The 19220-nt window shown below is 51.1% G+C and overlaps 6 protein-coding genes and 1 non-coding gene across 7 annotated transcripts; 4 read left to right on the top strand and 3 right to left on the bottom strand.

Moving 5' to 3' along the window:
- Positions 1 to 203: 203 nt before the first annotated feature.
- On the bottom strand, positions 204 to 3545 carry CNBA8130 (hypothetical protein; the record flags this gene model as incomplete). The annotated part of the gene is made up of 9 exons (XM_772600.1): positions 204 to 245; positions 448 to 813; positions 886 to 898; positions 1006 to 1132; positions 1189 to 1741; positions 1805 to 2070; positions 2149 to 2418; positions 2476 to 3184; positions 3240 to 3545. The coding sequence occupies 9 exons, from the start codon at positions 3543 to 3545 to the stop codon at positions 204 to 206; spliced, it is 2652 nt and encodes an 883-aa protein (XP_777693.1).
- Positions 3546 to 3776: 231 nt separating this feature from the next.
- Positions 3777 to 3867, top strand: CNBAt100. Its single transcript is given in 2 exon segments — positions 3777 to 3814; positions 3832 to 3867. It is a non-coding gene; the product is annotated as a tRNA-Glu (tRNA).
- A 295-nt stretch (positions 3868 to 4162) lies between these two features.
- Positions 4163 to 5147, top strand: CNBA8120 (hypothetical protein; the record flags this gene model as incomplete). The annotated part of the gene is made up of 4 exons (XM_772599.1): positions 4163 to 4312; positions 4382 to 4638; positions 4700 to 4920; positions 5014 to 5147. The coding sequence occupies 4 exons, from the start codon at positions 4163 to 4165 to the stop codon at positions 5145 to 5147; spliced, it is 762 nt and encodes a 253-aa protein (XP_777692.1).
- Positions 5148 to 5550: 403 nt separating this feature from the next.
- Positions 5551 to 6896, bottom strand: CNBA8110 (hypothetical protein; the record flags this gene model as incomplete). The annotated part of the gene is made up of 5 exons (XM_772598.1): positions 5551 to 5709; positions 5845 to 5969; positions 6066 to 6208; positions 6288 to 6393; positions 6536 to 6896. The coding sequence occupies 5 exons, from the start codon at positions 6894 to 6896 to the stop codon at positions 5551 to 5553; spliced, it is 894 nt and encodes a 297-aa protein (XP_777691.1).
- A 733-nt stretch (positions 6897 to 7629) lies between these two features.
- Positions 7630 to 8905, bottom strand: CNBA8100 (hypothetical protein; the record flags this gene model as incomplete). Its single annotated transcript, XM_772597.1, has 3 exons — positions 7630 to 7721; positions 7783 to 8105; positions 8166 to 8905. The coding sequence occupies 3 exons, from the start codon at positions 8903 to 8905 to the stop codon at positions 7630 to 7632; spliced, it is 1155 nt and encodes a 384-aa protein (XP_777690.1).
- A 1990-nt stretch (positions 8906 to 10895) lies between these two features.
- On the top strand, positions 10896 to 12516 carry CNBA8090 (hypothetical protein; the record flags this gene model as incomplete). Its single annotated transcript, XM_772596.1, has 5 exons — positions 10896 to 11100; positions 11158 to 11255; positions 11327 to 11597; positions 11659 to 12224; positions 12280 to 12516. 5 exons carry the CDS (start codon positions 10896 to 10898, stop codon positions 12514 to 12516), a joined length of 1377 nt encoding a protein of 458 aa, XP_777689.1.
- A 3085-nt stretch (positions 12517 to 15601) lies between these two features.
- Positions 15602 to 19220, top strand: CNBA8080 (hypothetical protein; the record flags this gene model as incomplete). The annotated part of the gene is made up of 9 exons (XM_772595.1): positions 15602 to 16079; positions 16145 to 16339; positions 16398 to 17062; positions 17128 to 17424; positions 17502 to 17882; positions 17952 to 18223; positions 18289 to 18529; positions 18625 to 18976; positions 19045 to 19220. 9 exons carry the CDS (start codon positions 15602 to 15604, stop codon positions 19218 to 19220), a joined length of 3057 nt encoding a protein of 1018 aa, XP_777688.1.

The raw sequence follows: 19220 nt of genomic DNA, 5'->3' as shown, positions 1-19220 counted from the left end.
TGGCAGTCGTGAAAATGGCGAATGTAGATTATACATACAACGGGTATCTTACAAAATGCGTGGTATATCCACTCAATCGCCTTCCGCCATACCTCCTTGAAATATTCTTTTACTTCACTCTCACCGATTCCCTCATCCCCCCGCCCCCCCCGTAACCCTCACAAGCTATCGCAGCTTCGTAACTCCCGTTTCATTCTAGACTTCTACATCGGCGGTAAACTCCTTTTACACAGTGGACAGATTGTCTATGATAAATCGCTTCATTAGCTTCTCCTTAATAAACGTACGGGCATACGTGAAAAGAAAGGAAAGCGAACATGGGGATTAGGGGAGATACTGATGTGGAAGGAAGAGATGGGACCAAAAGACGAAACAGTCGCCTATCGATAAAGCAAAAAAAAGAAAGAAGAAGGAAGAAAAAAGAAAACAAGAGAGACATTGACATACCTTGATACTCATCCACTGTGCCAAACAACTCGTATGAAACACATGCCCACACGGCGCGATCGCATAATTCCTCCTATCCAGCCCTCCTAAACCGCCCAACAAGCCTTCCCTCTCCGACTCTTTCTCCCTTGAAATCCTGTCTTTCGATGAAATGATGACGGGGGAGAGGGAGGAACTTGATTTTTTATCGAGTGAATTTGAGCGGCTGTGGACGTGGGTGGCGAGGGAGAGCGCGCCAGACCTGGGATAGAGGTCCACTTCTTCATAACAGATCGAGCATGTTGTTTCACCGTCGTAAGGCGATGGGTTCTCCGGGTCAGGAGGGGAGATGATGGGGTGGTAGTTGTATGATTCTGGTGGAGCCATCTAAACAGATGGAAAAAACGTTCATCTGGTTAGCTTCTTTGCGAATCCAAAAGAACCACAAGACAGACGTACGCTTTTAGGCAGACTATAATCCCAAAAAAAAGAAAAAAAAGGAACACAGGCAAAGGCCAAATCAGCACCCGATCCACATGACATCACAACGTAAACTTTCGAACGGAAAACAAGACTTACAAGAACGCAGGCCCAAAACTCTCCTGCGCATAAAGCATCCCAACCTGCAAGACTTGCCAAGCTACTAGACCCCAAACCCACGGTTTCGGTTCGGTGAAAAACATATTGTCGGGGTATGCGAATGCGTCTGTTCATTTTTGTTTGTTGAGCGTTGAGCGATATGATTGAACGGAAATAACTCACAAAGCGGCAAAACCAACCTCCCCCCGCTCATCCCCAGCACAAAGCCCCACCCTAACGCTCTTCCATTCCCCCTCCTCGCATTCCTCCATATCTGCGGGACCCAGAAGGAGTAGAGGCAGGTAAGGAAGATCGGGAAGATGGAAGGGGTGAACAAAAAAGGGCCGATGAGGAGGAAGAGAAGAGCCGACAGGATCCCTATAGTTGGCGTGAAGGGGTAAGGATGAGGATTAGCAGAAGAAAAGAAAGAAAAGGGTGTTTTGCGGAGATAGGGTGGAGAAAGACACGTACATTTGAAAGCCGGCTGAGCGCTAGCCATCTCGCGAAGCCCTTCTGTTACGGGTCGTAAACCGGCGAATCGGGTTCTCCCTCCGTTCACATCCTGTCCGTTGGCCGGGTTGCCCCCCTCTGGATCATTCGCATTCGCATTGGCGTTACCGTTGCCGTTGGACGCAGCAGTGGTGGTGGTCAAAGGAGCACCGGCGGCAGGAGACGGGGCAGGAGCAGGAGCAGCCCCTTCGGGAGCTTGAATTCTATGTAACGTAACCGCATACCTCTAATCACAATTTTATTAGCTTCTTTTCTCCCCGTTCTCAAGAAAGGCAAGGAAAAGTCTTACAGGCCCAAAGATCACAGCCCCCGCAAAAGCAGCAAACCCGCCTACCCAAACGCCCATCCCGCCTCCCCTCCCATCTGCCCCACCATGCCCAACATTTATCACCCCCAAAATCACATTGAGGCTGAACACATACGAGTCAATGACGGCCATGAGGGCGATAGTCCATATCGAGACTTTGGAGAGTGTCGACGGGGTGCGGGTGAGTTCCATTTGGTTGACGAGAAGGTAGAGCAGGAGCAGTTGGGTGAGGGCTGTTAGGACGGAGTCTGGAAGGAGAGCGATTAGCTTGGCCGGTCAAGGGTGCAAGGGTGACTTGGTGGTTGAGAAACAAAACTTGAACGCACAATCAACTTCCCTCCTCCAAAAATCATCTACCTCCAACCCTTCCCCACCCTCTACCCCCAGCGCCCACCCACATCCATCCGCAACGACCACGCCTCCCAGCCCTGGTGGGAGCTGGGAGTACCCTGGAGGCCGTTTCATACTTGCCAGCAGACCCGTCGGGTTGGATATTTCTGCGTGGTATGCTTGGATTTCGGCTGAGAGTGATGCGGAGGGAATGGGTGGGAGGGCGAGGTGGATGAGCAATGGACAGGTGGTCGTTTCCGATACGTCTGTTGGAGATGTTGGGTCAGGCAACGCAAGCAAGAGACTGGGAGGAATCAACTTACCGTCCTGACGCATATCACCAAGCACAAAGAGCCCTTCCTGCACTTTCACCTCCTTCTCCAACTCCCTCAACACGATCCCCCTCGTCTCATTCCCCACCTCCCCTCCCCACCTGTTTTCGCCCCACAGACCAGGTAGCCGTCTGATATCGGGCCGCATACCCTCAGGGAGGGCAAAGAGGTTGTAGGTGCCGTTGGGGATGTGGTGGAGGCCGTAGAAGTCGTAGACGATGGTCTTGTCCGAGGCGGTGGACGCGGATGACGAGGGAGAGAGTGGAGCGGGTCGTGAGGTCAGTGTGAGGGCGCCTTTGACCCACGTCCATTCTGGGTACTCGTTGCCATCCTTTTGTGCTGGATGTGAGAGGTCGTCTGGGGGATCGACAGACGAGGACACGTTCCTCTCTTTCAGGTTCATATCCCACCTCACCGTCCTCGCCCAATCCCATTCGCCCCTCATCTCCTCTGCCCGCGTCTCGTTCCATCCCTCTGTTTGATTTATCGGCAGCCGCGGTAGTTGGGAGCCCTTCCAGAATGCTGCGAGGGAATCAAGGGGTTGGGAGGTAGTGTACGGTTCAGAGAGCGATAGAGGGTGGACGGCGGCGTGCCGGTAGAAACCTGTGATGTTGGTGTAGAACCGGTGGTTGTGGTGTAACGGGTCGTGTGAAAACGCTGGAGGTGCGATGGACGAGGGGAGGATATCCGGTATCGCTGGCTGTGTAGAACAATAGTCAGTGGCCATGTCTCGAAATGCTTTCCAGTGGACATACCTCGGTATAGTTTCCCTCTGTCCCGTTAAGCCAGCCCCTCCATTCATCTCTCAGCCCTCTCACATACTCCAGCTCACTCATCCTCAGCCTTACTTCCCCGTCTGGGCCTATTTCCATACCGCCGGTCGTGGGTGCGTGGTTGTTGCCGGACATGAAGAAGAAGAAGGCCGTGAGGAACAACATGGACGACAGGTTTGGCCGTGGCCTGGGAGGGTTGAGTTCGAGGTCGGGAGGGAGTTGCTGGGGAGGGGGGAGCGGCTGTCGGGGGGAGCGGGGCGTTGTGGGTGCATCTTGCGGCTGGGACATGGTGAGAGCGGCGGAGCGGTATGGTCCAGCTGTCAAATAAGATGTATAAGATATGTCGAATAAGATGTATAAGGTATGTCGAATAAGATGTATAAGATATGTCGAAGATATGCTGAATGTCCAAAGTTGCGTCGCAGAGATGGCGAACTGCCGGGCGGTGGAGGCGACTTAGATGTTAAATACTTATTGTTATTACTATTAGTTCCTGCCATTTTATCCTTCTGTAACACCTCTTCATTAGTATAACGGTTAGTATAACCGCTTCTCAGTACTAATCCCAGTCTGTGCGCGGTAGACCAGGGTTCAACTCCCTGATGGAGAATATCTTTTTGCTTTTGCTGGTCCATCTCTTACGCCTCGAGCCGTGGCCTCTCTACACCGTTTTCGCTAGATACATGTTGTGTCATGCATCATCCGCCGTGAGCTGCATCGTATTCCCTTTCTCGTGCCAAGTTATGGTTCGATGGTGGTGACTGGCGGTATCAATAACAAACAAATATCACCGGCGCGTCGGATAGTCTCTTTTTGTTTTTCCATCGTACGATTTCTTTCCGTCTCCTCATAAATTATCTTGTTTTCTGCTCGCCAACTGCCCACATTCCTTTTCATCACCCACCATGCCCGCATCCCACAAGCCTAGAGCTGGCAAAAACCCCTCGGCTGCCGCCTCTCCCGCCCACTCGACCGGGTGTCTCAGGAGATGGAGCGTCAGGGGTCTGCTCCTCGCTGTCCTCGCCTCTTTTTACATCTGGGCCAACACCGTCAACGTACGTCTCCGTTTCCCGTATCCGCAAACATTCCGTATTGACATTCCGCTCCACTGGAACCCTTAACAGCACAAATTCTACATCCTCGACCCGCCCTCCCTCAACGCCTCTGTCCAGTCCGCCCTCGCCCTCGCCAACTCTCTCGCCCCCGCTTCCGCCTCTGCGCCCAACGCCACCCTTGTGGTCGACACCCTCGTCAAAAAACTGGTCGAGGACCACCCGCACGTCAGGTGGAATACCGACTGGCAAAACCCGGATGAATGGCTTTTCAACAATGCCGGCGGCGCTATGGGGAGCATGTTCCTTTTGCACGCCAGTATCACCGAGTACGTCCATCCTCTTTTCCGCCCATCCCCCCACTGACACGACTCTCCCGTTTCGGATCAGATACATCATCATCTTTGGCACAGCCGTCGGCACCGAAGGCCACACCGGCCGACACACCGCAGACGACTACTTTCACATCCTCACCGGTCGTCAAACCGCCTATACCGCCGGGGCACTCATCAGGGAGATTTATAACCCCGGAGACGTACACCATCTCGTTCGCGGGGTGGTGAAGCAGTATGCTATGGAGCCCGAGAGCTGGGCCTTGGAGTATGCCAGAGGTGAGTCTCCGTTCCGTTCCATTCTCTCAATTTCTATCCTTGCGCTCGCTTGTCGCCTTTACTGACTTTTCTATGTATTCACAATCAAACCAGGCTGGATTCCCCTCATGCTCCCATTCGGTTTCGCAGACGGCTTCTTCTCCACCATGGACGTCATCACGCTTTACAACACTGTGAGGATCACTGGTCGGGAGATGATTGGAAATTTGTTGAGGGGAAAGATTTAACTAATCGGTAAATTATCAAGGAAGTGAGAGTTATTAGATGATTAGATGGTGAGAGATGCGTAAGGGCGGACGACGTGGAAAGAATAAAAGAAAGGATCGAGGCAGGCCTTTGTGTGGATAACTAGAGGGTTTAGACTAGTAGATGAGCATAAAGCTTATAATAAAAACCCCATCTCGGAATGAAAACAGAACACGAAATACCAAAAGTTACAAGGTAGCATAAATGTCTATATCGCGGTCTACATCTTGCATCTCCAGAATCTCCATCTCCTTCCCACCACATAAACCCTAGTCCTCCCCCCCTCCCCAGCTTGAACCCACACCAAAACCTCATCTCTACGCCTCTGCCTCATCCAAAACCCTCCTCAAAACCTCCGCCCGCCTCTCACTCAACCCCCACGCTTCATCCACCACCTCTTCCCCGCTTTTCCCTCTTTTTCTCAAACCACCAAGGCCTTCTTGTCGAACGAGAGCCGCTTGTCCGTCTTGGTCTAAAGCGATGGTGAGCGTGGTGGGTAGCAATGGGGTTTCGAATGACGTTGGGTCTGGAAGGAGGTGGGTGCTGTTTTTGTCGATGGGTTTTTATTTTGGGTGGTGAGTAAGAGGAAAAAGACGAAAAATGTATGACACGGCAAAGGAGAAAAAAATGAGCCGTTAGGACTCGGCAAATCCCAATATGACTGAACGTCTTCACGACGCACCTCTCAAAAATTCCAAACGAACATGCCAGTGGCATCCTCCCCAACGACAACGGGTACCTCTCCGTCCTCGAACAAATCGTCCGTTGGGTATCATCGTCGTAAACCGCTTTTGGTAATCTCGCTATTTTTTCAGTTTTCGTATGAGCCCTCAGCCTCAGCTATTGAGTAAACCTCCCGGGAAAAAAAAAAAAAGGAGAAAACTCATTGTAAGACGTACTATTCCTAAGAGCAGCCATGACGGCCAAAACAGCTGCGTCAAACGCATTCCCATCATAGTTTATGCACACCACATCGATATAAAGTACCCAAGCGGCTTTGCCTGGGGCGATGAGTAACGATGAGAGGGGGATTGTCTTTGATCTGATTTTTTAAAAAGTCAAATCAGCGATCGGCTTGCTATGCAAACGCATCGTAATCGCAAAACGGAAAAGAGACTCACGAAACAAGCAACTCGTATAACCAATTCGAGTACGTTTGCGCTTCATCGCCAGGAGGACCAGGTTTGAATTTCGGTGAACTCAATGCCGGGAGATCGATATTGGGTACTAACCCCGTCAAATCAAGTCAGCCTTGGTCCTTTCCTTAGCATCCTTCCAATCCCAATACGCATACGACAATGAACAATGACTTTCCCGAGCAATACCGAGCAAAAACAAGAAAAAGAAAAAAAAAAAAGGTCAAACTCACCTACAAACCCTTCTCCAGGCGCCTCAGCATCAGGTTCCCCAACCTCAGCTTTCACCCCGCACACCATCGTGGTATCCCCCATCCTCACGAGTGCCGAACCGTGGGCGGTCGATATAGAGCCCGTGTTGATACTGACTTGTCTCCATACATCGTCCGCAGCCGAGGCAGAGGCAGAGGCGGTGGACTGAAAAGAGGAGGAAGGAAGGATAGGTCTCCCATCAGGCCTGTATCCCGAACTCAAGAATCTAGAGAGATACGACGCCGGATGAAGACGCTTGAAGACTGCCGCTGCGTTTGCACCTCCCACATTTGTTGTTCCCGATGCTGCTGCTGTCGGTGCTGGTGCTGTCGCCGTAGACATTATCTTGCTCTTATCGTTCCCGTTGTTCGGTGTAACCGCCTTGGTCGCAAGAAAAGGCAGATGGGTCGAGAGATTGAGAATAGGTAAACGTCGTTGAAAGCAAAAGTAAACGTCCAAGGTCGGTGGAGAAGAGACAAGTATTTCACGGCCTCCCTCCCACTTTCGTCCCACGGTTGTCTTTCCTTCTTGCAATACGACTTGATTCAGCAAACAATCACGACAAGGAGCTTTACCTATGCATATCCCATACAAGACCGATGCATCTAGAATGTGTAGATGCATAATTCATCTAAAGAATCATGTATAGATTTTCACTCGTAATTCTACAGAAAAACTGGGCGGGACCGGGAGCGAAAAGGCTGAAGGGGTAAAAAAAATTAAAAAAAAGGTATCAAGGGAAGACAAAAGACTTTAGCCCATACTGAAAGCCAGTAAAACATAACAAAGGCGAGACGAGACGGATTGGGCACAAAAGACCCAAAAGAAACAAAAGGGTAGATCAGACAATAGAAAGATAAAATTCAATACGAAAAAAAAAAAAAAAAAAGCAAAGGATAAAAAATACGAAACGACGAAACATATGGCCAGGGGTATGGGGTCTATTCGTATACAAGTTGAATTGTTTGCAAAAACAAGAGATGCGTTGAAACAGTGACCGGAGCCAAGCAAAAAGCTCGAGATTCTGAGTCTTCCTTTCATTTTTCGTCTAGAAGAAGGGAGGAGGGTGAAGTGACTAGGGTAAAAGCCAGTTGGTGAACCCGAACCAAGCCCAGATAATGGCACCTGATAATATAGGGAGTGTGACGTTATCGTCTAATCCGAGATCTACAAAAGACAGTCAGCTGGAAAGTGCTTTTTTTACAAGGAGGAAGGAAGAAAAACATACCAAGCGCTTCGACCACCGCTCCTCCCACGCCCACCACCCCGGCCGTCAAGCCCATTCCAATTCCCTTTGAACCCCAAACACCCTCTGTCAAAACTTTCCATTCCCCTCCACCGTACCCTACCGTCTTCTCCGCTGCTCCACTTCCGCCCCAAAACCCGACTGTGATCAAAACACCAGTAACGGCGGCCGCAAGGAACCCAGCGAGGGATTTTCGAGGTGCGAACGGTAAGAACCGGATGCCGGGGACGTGGGATGGAAGAGGAGGGGTGTATCGACCCCAAAGGCGCCCGAGTGTAGAGGCTGTTGTGTCTGCCCATGATAGTCTGTTTCTCCTTGTCAGCCACATGTACAGTCAAAATGGAGAGGCGAGAAAAAAAGCGTACAGTAAAATAGCGACCACGCCAACATCCCTGGGATACAATCCCAATACAAAAATCACCCCTATCAAATACCAAACCACCCCATTCACTTTTTCCCTCTCACTTTCCCTCATCAAAAACCCCACACACGCTTCCCACAGTTCTGCATACCTCGATGCCGGGAACCACAGCCTCGGCAAATCGGTCACGAGCACAAACACGAGCAAGGTCGACAACACCACAAGAAGCGGGGAGAGGGAAGGCGGGGTAAGGTGGTTGAGGTAGAGGGTAAGGAAACCGATGGAAGAATGGAACGTCTTTCGGGGAATTTCCCAGTCTACGACTTTTTCGGGGACTTTGCCGGGGCTGGGTTTGCGTTTGATAGAGCTGCTTCTTCGTTTGCGGGTGACCACCGGTCTGGAGCCCGTACCGGTTTGAGTGGATGCTGCGGGGGGCGGATAAGATTGATTTTGTGTTTGTGTTGATGTCGGTGATCCCACATGGGCAGAGGAAGGAGCGATAGAATCATAAGGAGGAGATGGAGGACGAGAAGGGATAGTATCGAGATGTGAGAGTGGTCTGTCCCCATTCACACCCAACGACGGACGAGTACCTCGCGGCGGATTCTTCCTCAACCTCGCACTGGTGGTCCCAGTTTCCGTACTCCCATTCTCATTCCCACTCGCACTCCCATCCCAATCCCTTAACCCCACACCATTCTCCGCCACAATACTCGGAAGAGCGTTGACCTTGACGGGCGCCATTATCTTTCGCTGTCCCTGACGAATCTAAATTTGTGGTTCCTATTTCGTTTTTCGCCCTTGCGTTCGTTGTCGCCAGTGGCCTTGCCTTTTCACGTGTTTTAAGTCTGTACGTCGTGATTGTCTGGTCCAGGCAAGACAAAAATGAGAAATCACAAGAAAGAAAGACAATACGAAAAAAGAAAAAAAGACGAGATAACAACGCCACCACGCATCGAAGAACAGAGGGGCCCACGCGTCAGAAAGTTGGGATGGAACCAAAATAATCCCGCCGGCGTGGCACAATGCGGGGATCGCCGCTTTGAGATGAACTCCACGTCACTGATCGCCGATATAATAGTAGAAGAGGAGATACAATACATCGAATATGTTACTGCAATGTCAGTAGGTGTGTGCAGAAGTTGACGAGGTGGGAAGATGATGATATGTTTCTTGCCCTTACATTAACCAACGGCTTGGAATATAACGAGTATCTTTATTTCGATCAACTCGACCTAAAAGCAATCCGCAATGACGTCACATCCTCTCTGCTTGCTTCGCGTTTTTGTTTATCCATTGTGACTTTGTCCTTGTGCTTTCGTCTCGACTTTTCTCCGTTCCATTTCCCTCATCTTTCCACATCGTCTTCTTTCGCCTACCATCTTGTAACACATATCCACAAATCAAAAAGGAAATCGCAACGGGCAAATGGTATTCGGCATCATCACAGCAACAGCCATCTGCCCCGCCATCTCCGCTACCAAACAAGCCATCGAGGGGGGCATCAAAGGTAATCGACGGGCGGGCAACAAGTCCCTCGATTTAGAGGTTTTCATCACTTTCAAAGGAGGTGGTGTGGGGGATCCGGGGGAGGTGTATAAGGGGAAATTTGAAGGTGCAGAGGTTGTACTGGGAGAGGACGGCAAGGTGGGTGATTTGTGCTCTTTTTTTATATGTTCCTGTGAGGTGTGTGAAATGTTTTTGCAGAAACTGACCATAGAAAATAGGTATACATCAAGCACGCCCGAGCCCAATTTCCACCCCATTTTGTCAGCCCGCTGGTCGGCCATTTCCAGGCAGTGGAAGCGTATACACTCGCCTGGGCGAGGGTAGGTCATCAAGGGGATGTTTTTATTGTTAAGCCGCCGGAAAAAAGTTCTCCGTCATCCTCTTCGCCCTCACCTTTGACTTCTCCTAGTCGATTAAAAGGTCCTTCTCCTTCTCGTCCATCATCATCGTCGTCCTCCCCTTGCTCTTCATCTTCACAGCTGGCAAAGGAAGCAGGACCAAACCAATCTCCACCCCCTTCCCCAAAACCATCCCCCACTTCCGTCCCTGCAGAACAACCACCACCATCAAAACCAAAACCAAAACCTCCACCACAGCCACACCACCTCTACCTAAACCCTACCACGCACTCCATCCATCACGCTCCTCCTCAGATCGCCGCAACCGCCGCCCCGGGCCCATGGTCCCTCACACCGCTCTCGCACCGTATCCTATTCGAAGGCTGGGAAGGTTTCGTGATCGTCCAAGAATCAGAAGCCGACGATCGCTGGGCACTGTATTTCGACAGGGGGGACAACGGTCTGACGGGAGAGGGCCAGGCGGGAGATGTTGAGGGGAATGACGGGAAGAGGAAGAGGATGTTGGCGGTACATTTGGAAAGAAGGGAAGGAAGGAGAACAAAGGAGGATCATGAGGCGCAGATGGAGTCGGGGAGGAGAAAGAGGGAAGAGAAGGAAAAGGAGGACGATAAGCGCTGGCTATGAGGGTTGTAATAATCGTTGTGCATGTAACCCTTGATAGTTAATAACCGATCGCGGGGACAAAAGTGATGACATGGAAGGTTTGCATCCCGGGCCTACACTCGGCATACTCGGCAGTGGGCCGGGCCGGTGAAGCGGGACATCATCCAGCCGAATGCGCGGTGGCCGGAGTATCTACATTTGACAGTGCATGGCTTTATAAATCTCTCCCACGCAGCCGTCTCTTGCCATCTCCACAGCCCGTCATGACCAGCGCCAGCAACACCGCAGAAGAGATCTTCACCGTCCAGGCCAAAGCCCAGCTCGACTCTGAAAAACCTCAGGCGTCCTCCGTCCCCAGCTCCCCGCTCACGCTCGACCTCGACAGCGACAAGGCGACACAGCTGATTAATCTCCTGACAGATGGGCTCGTTTCCATCAGGGATGAAGAAGGGAGGTTTCTGTTAAAGTGTGCGTATCCTCCTCTGCCTCTGCGACCGATTTTAAACTAAGGATAATCGACGATAGTGGACGACGGGACATTGATCGATACCAAGGGCTGGGAACACCCGACCGTGTTCTCCTGGGAGTGGACACACGGCATCGCCTTGACCGCTCTCTGCCACGTACGTCTTTTCTTCGCTCACAAAACGAATCTATCTAACAGAATCGCGCCATCCCATTCACTCTCTCTCAGCACTCTGCCATCTCGCCCTCCTCCCCCGCCTCCCAAAAATCCCTAGACACTGCCATCGCCTGGTTCAACTCCCAATACGCCCGTACATCAGGCAAAGGCGCTCCCAAAAACATCAACACCTTTTCGCCCTTTTACGCCTTGGCCTCCTTCTTGGACGATGGGCGGGAAAAGGACGAACAAGGGAAATGGAGAGCGTGGTGTGAGGATTGGGCGCAGTGGGTCGTGCGAGACGATGGCTTGCCAAAGACCGAGGAAGGTGGATTCCAGCACAGTGCGTCTCATTATCATTACGGGGTCGGTAACAGAGGGGCTAAAAACCAGACTCTCCATAGTAACCTACGCCAACGCCCATCCTCAAAACCTCTGGGACGACACACTCATGATGTCCGCCATCCCGCTCGCCAAAATCGGCATCCTCCTCAACCAGCCCTCATGGATCGACGAAGCGGTATACCAATTCCTATTACATATCCGATACCTCGCCGACCCCGTCACCGGGCTATGGTACCACGGCTGGGAGTTTACCCCCGGTAAACAAGGTCGCGCGGCGGAACTGGAAGGTGGACAAGGGTGGAAGGGAGGGAAGAATGGACATAATTTCGCGAGAGCATTCTGGGCAAGAGGTAATTGTTGGATCACACTAGCCATCCCTATGCTGCTCTCCATCCTCTCCCCCTCCTCCTCCTCTTCGTCTTCCCCCCACCCGAAACCCCTCCACCCAACCGACCCCACCGCCCGCTTCCTCATCCAAACATGGACCCGCCAAGTCGACGCCCTCATCTCCCTCCAAGACCCCAACTCTGGCATGTGGCACACCCTCCTCGACGATCCCCAGAGCTATGTCGAAACAAGCGCTAGTGCCGGGTTTGTAGCCGGGATATATATGGGTTTGAGAATGGTACGTCTTCCCCCGCCTCTCCTGCCCCACACGCTAAAACTAAAACCCTCACTAGGGCCTCCTCCCACCATCCAAAGCCCCTTCCTACCGCACCGCAGCAGACGCCGCCCTCGCCGCCATCCTCACCCAAATCCAACCCGACGGCCAGGTCGCCAACGTCTCCTTTGGCACAGGTATGGGCGAAACCCTCCAGTTTTACAGAGATATTGCGATTACGCCGATGCCGTATGGGCAAGCGCTGGTTATGCATGCTTTGGTGGAATGGGAGAGGTTGAATGAGCAAGGCAAGTAGAAGGGAGAAAAGTTGTGGATAGCTTTCTTTGCATGTATTTTTTTTTGTGATATGGATGATTGGAACGAACCACAAGGTGTTTTAAAACGTCTAATGACTATCGATGAGGGGATCCTCTCCTCCAACTCCTTCTTACATCCCCACCCCAAACACCGCCCTCGGCGTATCATGTACGCACCAAACCAGCCTCAAAATCGCGCAGCCCGATGGCCACCTCGTCACAGTTCTGACCAGCTTTACGTGAAAAACAGATAGGAACCCGGACGGAAAATGATTAAATTTAAAGTTTGGCTCGGCTTTCCCCCGCTTTCCGCCCCATTTTACACGGCGACCCTTCTTTATTAGCGATCGGCCAATAAAAATGACGTCGACATTTTCCATTGAACCCGACAAAACGTCGAATGATCGATCGATCCACGCGCAACTAACCATTCGCTGCAAACTCGCCAACAAAGTTGCCGCAATAGGATGAAGTAGATCATGATGCAAGATGGTACTAAAGATAAATAGAGTTAATTAAAAGAAGATTAAAGATCACATGTGGGATATCAAAGTCTATCTATCCATTCTTGTTCGTATATCATAAGACTACGTCGTTCGTTCTTGGACACCACGCCGCACCTCTTGTTGGTGGATGTTGTTTACTGCTACCAACAAAAAGCTGTTTGCTACCAAGCTACTATGGACGTATCTACCTTTCTACGCTCGCTACCACAAGAAGCTAATTGATATTATCAAGGTATCCATCCCGCTAAACATATAGCACATGGTCGACTACTTCATCTGACATCACAGGCCCGTCACCGTTATTCTCCGCAGTCCCCAAAACTCCACTTTCTCGTTATCTCTCTTTTAGGTGACCTATACCGTATTATGATGCATTCTACATAGCTTCACTGATTCACCTGCCTCTCGACTTCTTGCTATCCTTTTGCGATGGGATGGTTGGTGTCATCGCCGCTGAATTCAGGGTCCAGGAATTTGTGCTACCTCCTCGAATTGTAGTAAGAAAAGGCGGCGGGCATTTGAGTCCGTTACACGGTGCTGTCATTTTGCGAACATCGTGACTTGACGTTATGAGGGATCCCTCCATTAGACGTGACTCGCAATGACTCTGGTCACGTTGTATTCTGAGAAGGGATGCGAAAGGCAAGGTAACGGGACGCGAGAAAGCGTAAACCTAACCCGAAGGAACTGATGATAGTTCCTGCCGGATCGGATGAACGCTAAAGTCGGAGCATGAGCAGGGGGGAAAGCCGGGAAAGGGGGCATGGTGGACGCAGGAGAGAAATGCGGGAGAGAGGGAAGAAAGAAGAGAGAAGGAAGAGGCATACTCGGGCCGGGATGGAAAGACCAGAGTAGCTATCACTTCTGTAAACATGTTTACATGCATCAACATAGTCCTCGACAAAAGCAATTCCAATCAGCCAATTTGTACGTACCACGATTGTGGGTAATTTGGATTCTCGGTTGGAAGTGACATATTGTTGTGACAAAGTACTGGGGGTTTGTATGGATGTGATAATGGGAGGAAGAAGACAGAGACAGTCCGAAGGAAAGAACACGTATCTTGGGAGGGCAACAGAGAACGTAGGGCGGAACGGCACTACCAGGGAGGGGTGGTAGTCATATGGAAAAAGGGGAAGATATTGGGGGGGAAATAGCCGGTCCACAGATTCATCTACGTTATGTTTGGACGGTTTGGAGATCATCCACAAGGAAGGGAAAGACGAAACAAAGAAGGAGAAGTAGCGGTATGGCAGGTAGAAGGGTGCGGACGAGAGTTGTGATGTACAATACACCTTGGGAAGTGACGTAACCCGGGTGAAAAAAGAGGAGGGGAAAGAGGAAGCTATGGTAGTCGATCAATCAGAATGTCATATCCACCGCGAGGAGATGAAGATAACTTACAGGACGATGTATTGCCAGGGGAAGGGGGCTATAAATGAACTCGCCACCCTGCGAGGGGCTTTGTCAGCGGTCCATTTGACACTCTTGGGATATACAGCATTTCACGGGTCCTCCGGTCGATGCGGGCATAGGTCTGGCCCACAAACCCTCCATCCTCCATAACACCCAAAAGGAGCCGGACGAGGATGAAAGAGTATGCGTAAGGAAGGAAATGACATGGCGCGGGAGGTACTCATCAGTAAACCGCCCTCGGCTGGAAAGTGCACAAGTGATTCCAGACTGTTCCACGCTCGGGCCCCCTGCCACGTTGGACTGATAGTTCTATGGGGTGAATGGCTGCATAATAACTCGCGCTCAGATCTATTATTACGGAACACGCGTCTGTCAGAGAAGAATAAGTCTGATTAATCAAAAATAATTTGGGGCGTTGCTCACATGGACGTTGTGCTGGCAAATACTTGGCTGCGACTGGCTGGATTAGCATAACCCCTTTAGACTCATCGACGATCGAAGAGAAGGAGACAAGAAGAGCGCAGCAACGAACGATCATTATCCGCGCCTCGCAGTCATTTATACAAAAATAGTAATAGCCCGTTTCAAGTATAAATAATGGGTGGTTAATTATCAACAGTCAGACGGAATCAAATCTCATTAACTTTGTATTGGCGATGTATAATTATTCGAAACCTTTTTTTGCGTCTTTTGTCGATCATTAACGTTAGACACGACACTCCCCTAGAAGATTCCAACAATCCCCTCGTCTTTCCAGCGACGACCTTCCATCCACAACCTCCATACCAGATTTCGGCCCCATAGTGCACCTAACACTGCTGGCGCGCCTAACTGACCTATGACGGAAACGAGACTCCACAATTGGGTAACGATCGTCGCCATCATGGGCGTTGATCCTGACGATTAAAAGCATAATGGAGGGTTCCTGATGATGACTGTGTGTATTCTTTGACCTGTGATGTAATGGTAACGATACAATGACGATGAAGCTTAGATATAACATTACCTCTGATGTCAGTAGAATTGACGTCATGCATGGTCCACTTTCGATGACGACAGAGTCGACAGATGATATATATGAACAGCAGAAAGCAATAGGACCACAATGTCTCACATTCCCTCCACTCTCTCCTCTTTTTGCCAGATTAATTGAATATTACAGATGTCACAATTAGGACAGAAAAAGCAACCCCCAACTCCGAGCAAGACGCCCAAGAAGGCTGCGCAGAATGCCGAAAAAGGTGCAAGTGGTGCCCTCGGCAGCGTGAAAGATACCGCCGGCGGTGCGACAAAGGCTGCAGGAGACACTGCTAGCGGAGCCACAAAACAGGCTCCTAGTCCAGCCAAAGACGTTGGCAAGAAGGTCGGAGACACTGCTGGCGGAGCCACAAAACAGGCTCCTAGCCCCGCCAAGGACGTTGGCAAGAAGGTCGGAGACACTGCTGGCGGAGCCACAAAACAGGCTCCTAGTCCCGCCAAGGACGTTGGCAAGAAGGCTGGAGACACTGCCAAAGACGTCGGTGGTAAGACCTCACAAGCCCAGAATCCGACGACGCCAAAGAAAACGCCGCAAACCAAGCAGGCCGTCGATAGTCCAACAAAGAAGGTCGGCAAGGGCGCTGATACAATCCAAAAGCAAGGTAAATCAGTTTTCCCAATGTCGTTGCCTCGGTGCCAACTTTTCTTACGTGATCCATTCTACCAGGCAAGGACGTAGCAGAGCAAGCGCAGAAGCGAGATGTTAAACCTGCAACCCAAGGCAAGGACGCCGCAAAGACAGCGCAGAAGCAAGGTGTTGAACCTGCAACCCAAGGCAAGGACGTCGCAGAGACCGCGAAGAAGCAAGATGTTGAAGGCAAAGTCCCAGAAGAGGCAGGAGCCCCCAGGACCCCTCAGCAAGGTGAGTAATGTTTCCAGTCACATTTGGTAAACATGGCTTACTCGGGCTTTCGGTACAGAATCTGACGACGAAGACGAAGAAGAAAACCAAGACGACAACGAAGACGAACAGGAAGAAGACAATGACGAACCAGCAGCAGAAGAGCCCGAGGAGCAGGATCAAGACCAGGGCGGTTCTGAGGCAGAGTCAGGCGATGAGGACGTAGCTCAAGCTGAGACTCAGGATGAACCTGCTAGTGATGAAGGCGAAGAGCAAGACGAAGAGCAAGTCGAAGAGGAAGACGAAGAGGAAGACGAAGAGGAAGACGAAGAGCAAGGCGAAGAGCAAGACGCTGAGCAAGCCGCTGAGCAAGACGAAGAGCAAGGCGAAAAGGGGGAGGTTTCCTCGGGCGACAACCAACCTGTACCCGAGGATCAGGAAGGCGGCGCCGATCAAGCTCTAGACGAAGCCAATGACGTCAAACCCGAGTTCACAAGCCCTCTGACCGTTGACCAAGCTGGCAAGATCAAAGACGCCGATGACCGGACTATCGCAAATATGTCTGAGGAGGACGCCCAAAACCTCGAAGGCTCAGAGATCGCGGACATTGATGCTTCTGGCAACCTCATGAACAAGGATGGCGACGTGATTGGTAACGCACAGCTTGCGTCTGAGCTTGACCAGGCCGAAGAGCAGATAGACTTTAGCGTGCTCAAGGGTCTCAGTCCCAACAAAGCCGGTAATGTAAGTTCTGCACATCGGATGTTGCCTCAAACCTTCCCCAGTTGCTGACTATTAACTACAAACAGTTGGTTGCCAAGGATGGCGTCACCGTCGGCAAAGTCGTCGACGGCAACCTCAAAAAGCTCCAGGGTCGACGATGTACCGCAAAGGGCGAATTCTTTGACGATTCAGGCAAAAAGATTGGACAAGCCGAGCCTATTCCAGAAGACGAGAGGTCGAATCCAGAAGGCGCACCTTTCGAAGACTTTGAAGGTGCTACAGTCCAGAAAAATGGCGATGTAGTGCACAATGGAGAGAAGGTTGGCGAGATCGTCGAAGGAGACGCAAAGAAGATTGCAGGAAAGACAGTCGATGCCGACGGCGTGAGTGCTCATCCCAACGATTACCGTCGAAAACAATTTTTTATTATTTTGGCAAGCTAACGTGTAGAATCCTATAGGACGTTGTCGACAAGTCTGGCACAATCGTCGGCAAAGCACAGCGATGGTACGAGCCAGAAGAGCAGGAGCCAGAGAAGACCGATCTCTCTCTCCTCGCCGGCAATCGCGTCAACAAGAGTGGCTACGTTGTCGATAATTCTGGCAAGCTACTCGGGCGAGTGGTCGAGGGCGATCCTGCGAAGCTAGCTGGCAAGATGTGCGACAAAGAGGGCCAGATTTGGAATGAAGGTGGTAGCGTCGTAGGACGCGCGGAGCTGTTGCCCGAGTCTGAGCGCGAAGGACAGAAAGAAGGTCCCTTCTCCGATTTCCAGCCTGCAACCGTCCGCAAAGACGGCAAGGTTATTGACAATTCGGGAACGGTCGTTGGACGTCTGACTGAGGTGAGAAACCCGCTCCGCATATGTGCGCGTTTCCGAAATCATGCTAACTGATGTTTAATTTGTTTCCAGGGCGATGCCAAGAAGCTTCACGGCAAGTCAGTCGATGAGCAAGGCGACGTTGTCGACAAGAACGGCAATAAGATTGGTGCTGCCGAACGATGGGAAGAAGAGGAGAAAGAAGAGGAGAAGCATCCTGCTGCCGGTCTCAAGGTTAACAACGAAGGGGCTGTCATCGATAGCAACGGAAACACCGTGGCCAAGCTTACAGAGGGCGAGATCGCACGATGCCGAGGCAAAGAAGTCGACAACGACGGAGATGTCTTAGACGCCAAAGGAAAGAGGTGAGCAAGGATACTGACTCGATTGAAGATTTCGAGCTGTGAACTGATGATGAAATGCACCACAGTATCGGCCACGTAACGCTCATGCAGGATCTGCCTAAGAGAGACGAAGCTGCCGAGCAGAAGAAAGCAGAGGAAGAGGAAGCACGAAAGGTAGCCGAACAGAAGGAAGCAAAGGAAGAGGAAGCACGAAAGGAAGCCGAACAGAAGAAAGCAGAGGAAGACGCAGAACGTAAAAAGATAGAGGACGAGGAGCTCGAGAGGCTCGAAGGCGACAGCAAGCTGGCTAAACGCATGGCTTACGAAGTACGTACTTGAGCAGAAATTGCAATCACGCGGATGTTGAGGCTGATCTCCTTTTTCTGCACTACTAGGTTGACAGTACACTTGATCGTGTCAAGCCTATACTCGAAGAAATGACGGACTTGATCGAGGATGCGCACTCCAAGCCGAAAGAGGAAGTCAACCAAGAAGAACTTGTGAAGAAAGTGAAGCCCCTTATTCAAAAGAGCTCGGACATCCTCAACCAGTGCAACTCCAACATTCGCGAGATGGATCCCGACGGCCGAATGCAGCAACAGTCAAAGGAGAATGCTGCCACTGGTGAAGCTACTCCAGAAGAGCGACACCTCGCTGAAGGCCTCAAGAAGCTTTCGACAGAAGTCACAGATGCTATCAGGAAGGGCAAGAAGGGTATCGAAGGTATGCCCGAAGCTAAGAAGGGGATCAGTCCACTTTGGCACCTGCTCGAGCGTAAGCAAACATGCTCTTTTACTTCCTTCTGTGCGTTGGCTGATTGTGACTGCTTTGTTGAAATATAGAACCATTGGTGCAAATTCTTGCAGCAGTCGGGTTACTCTTGTCCGGTGTTCTGGGCCTTGTGAACCAGCTCTTGGGCGGGCTTGGTCTGAATGGCCTGCTCGATAGTCTCCTTGGTGGATTGGGTCTTGACAAGCTCCTAGGCGGTCTTGGAATTCCTAAACTTGGTGGAAAATAA

This window comes from Cryptococcus neoformans, chromosome 1, assembly GCF_000149385.1.
Source record: "Cryptococcus neoformans var. neoformans B-3501A chromosome 1, whole genome shotgun sequence".
NCBI classification, from domain to species: domain Eukaryota; kingdom Fungi; phylum Basidiomycota; class Tremellomycetes; order Tremellales; family Cryptococcaceae; genus Cryptococcus; species Cryptococcus deneoformans.
The sequence above is the reverse complement of the archived record's forward strand: the minus strand, read 5'-3'. Positions and strand labels throughout refer to the sequence as shown.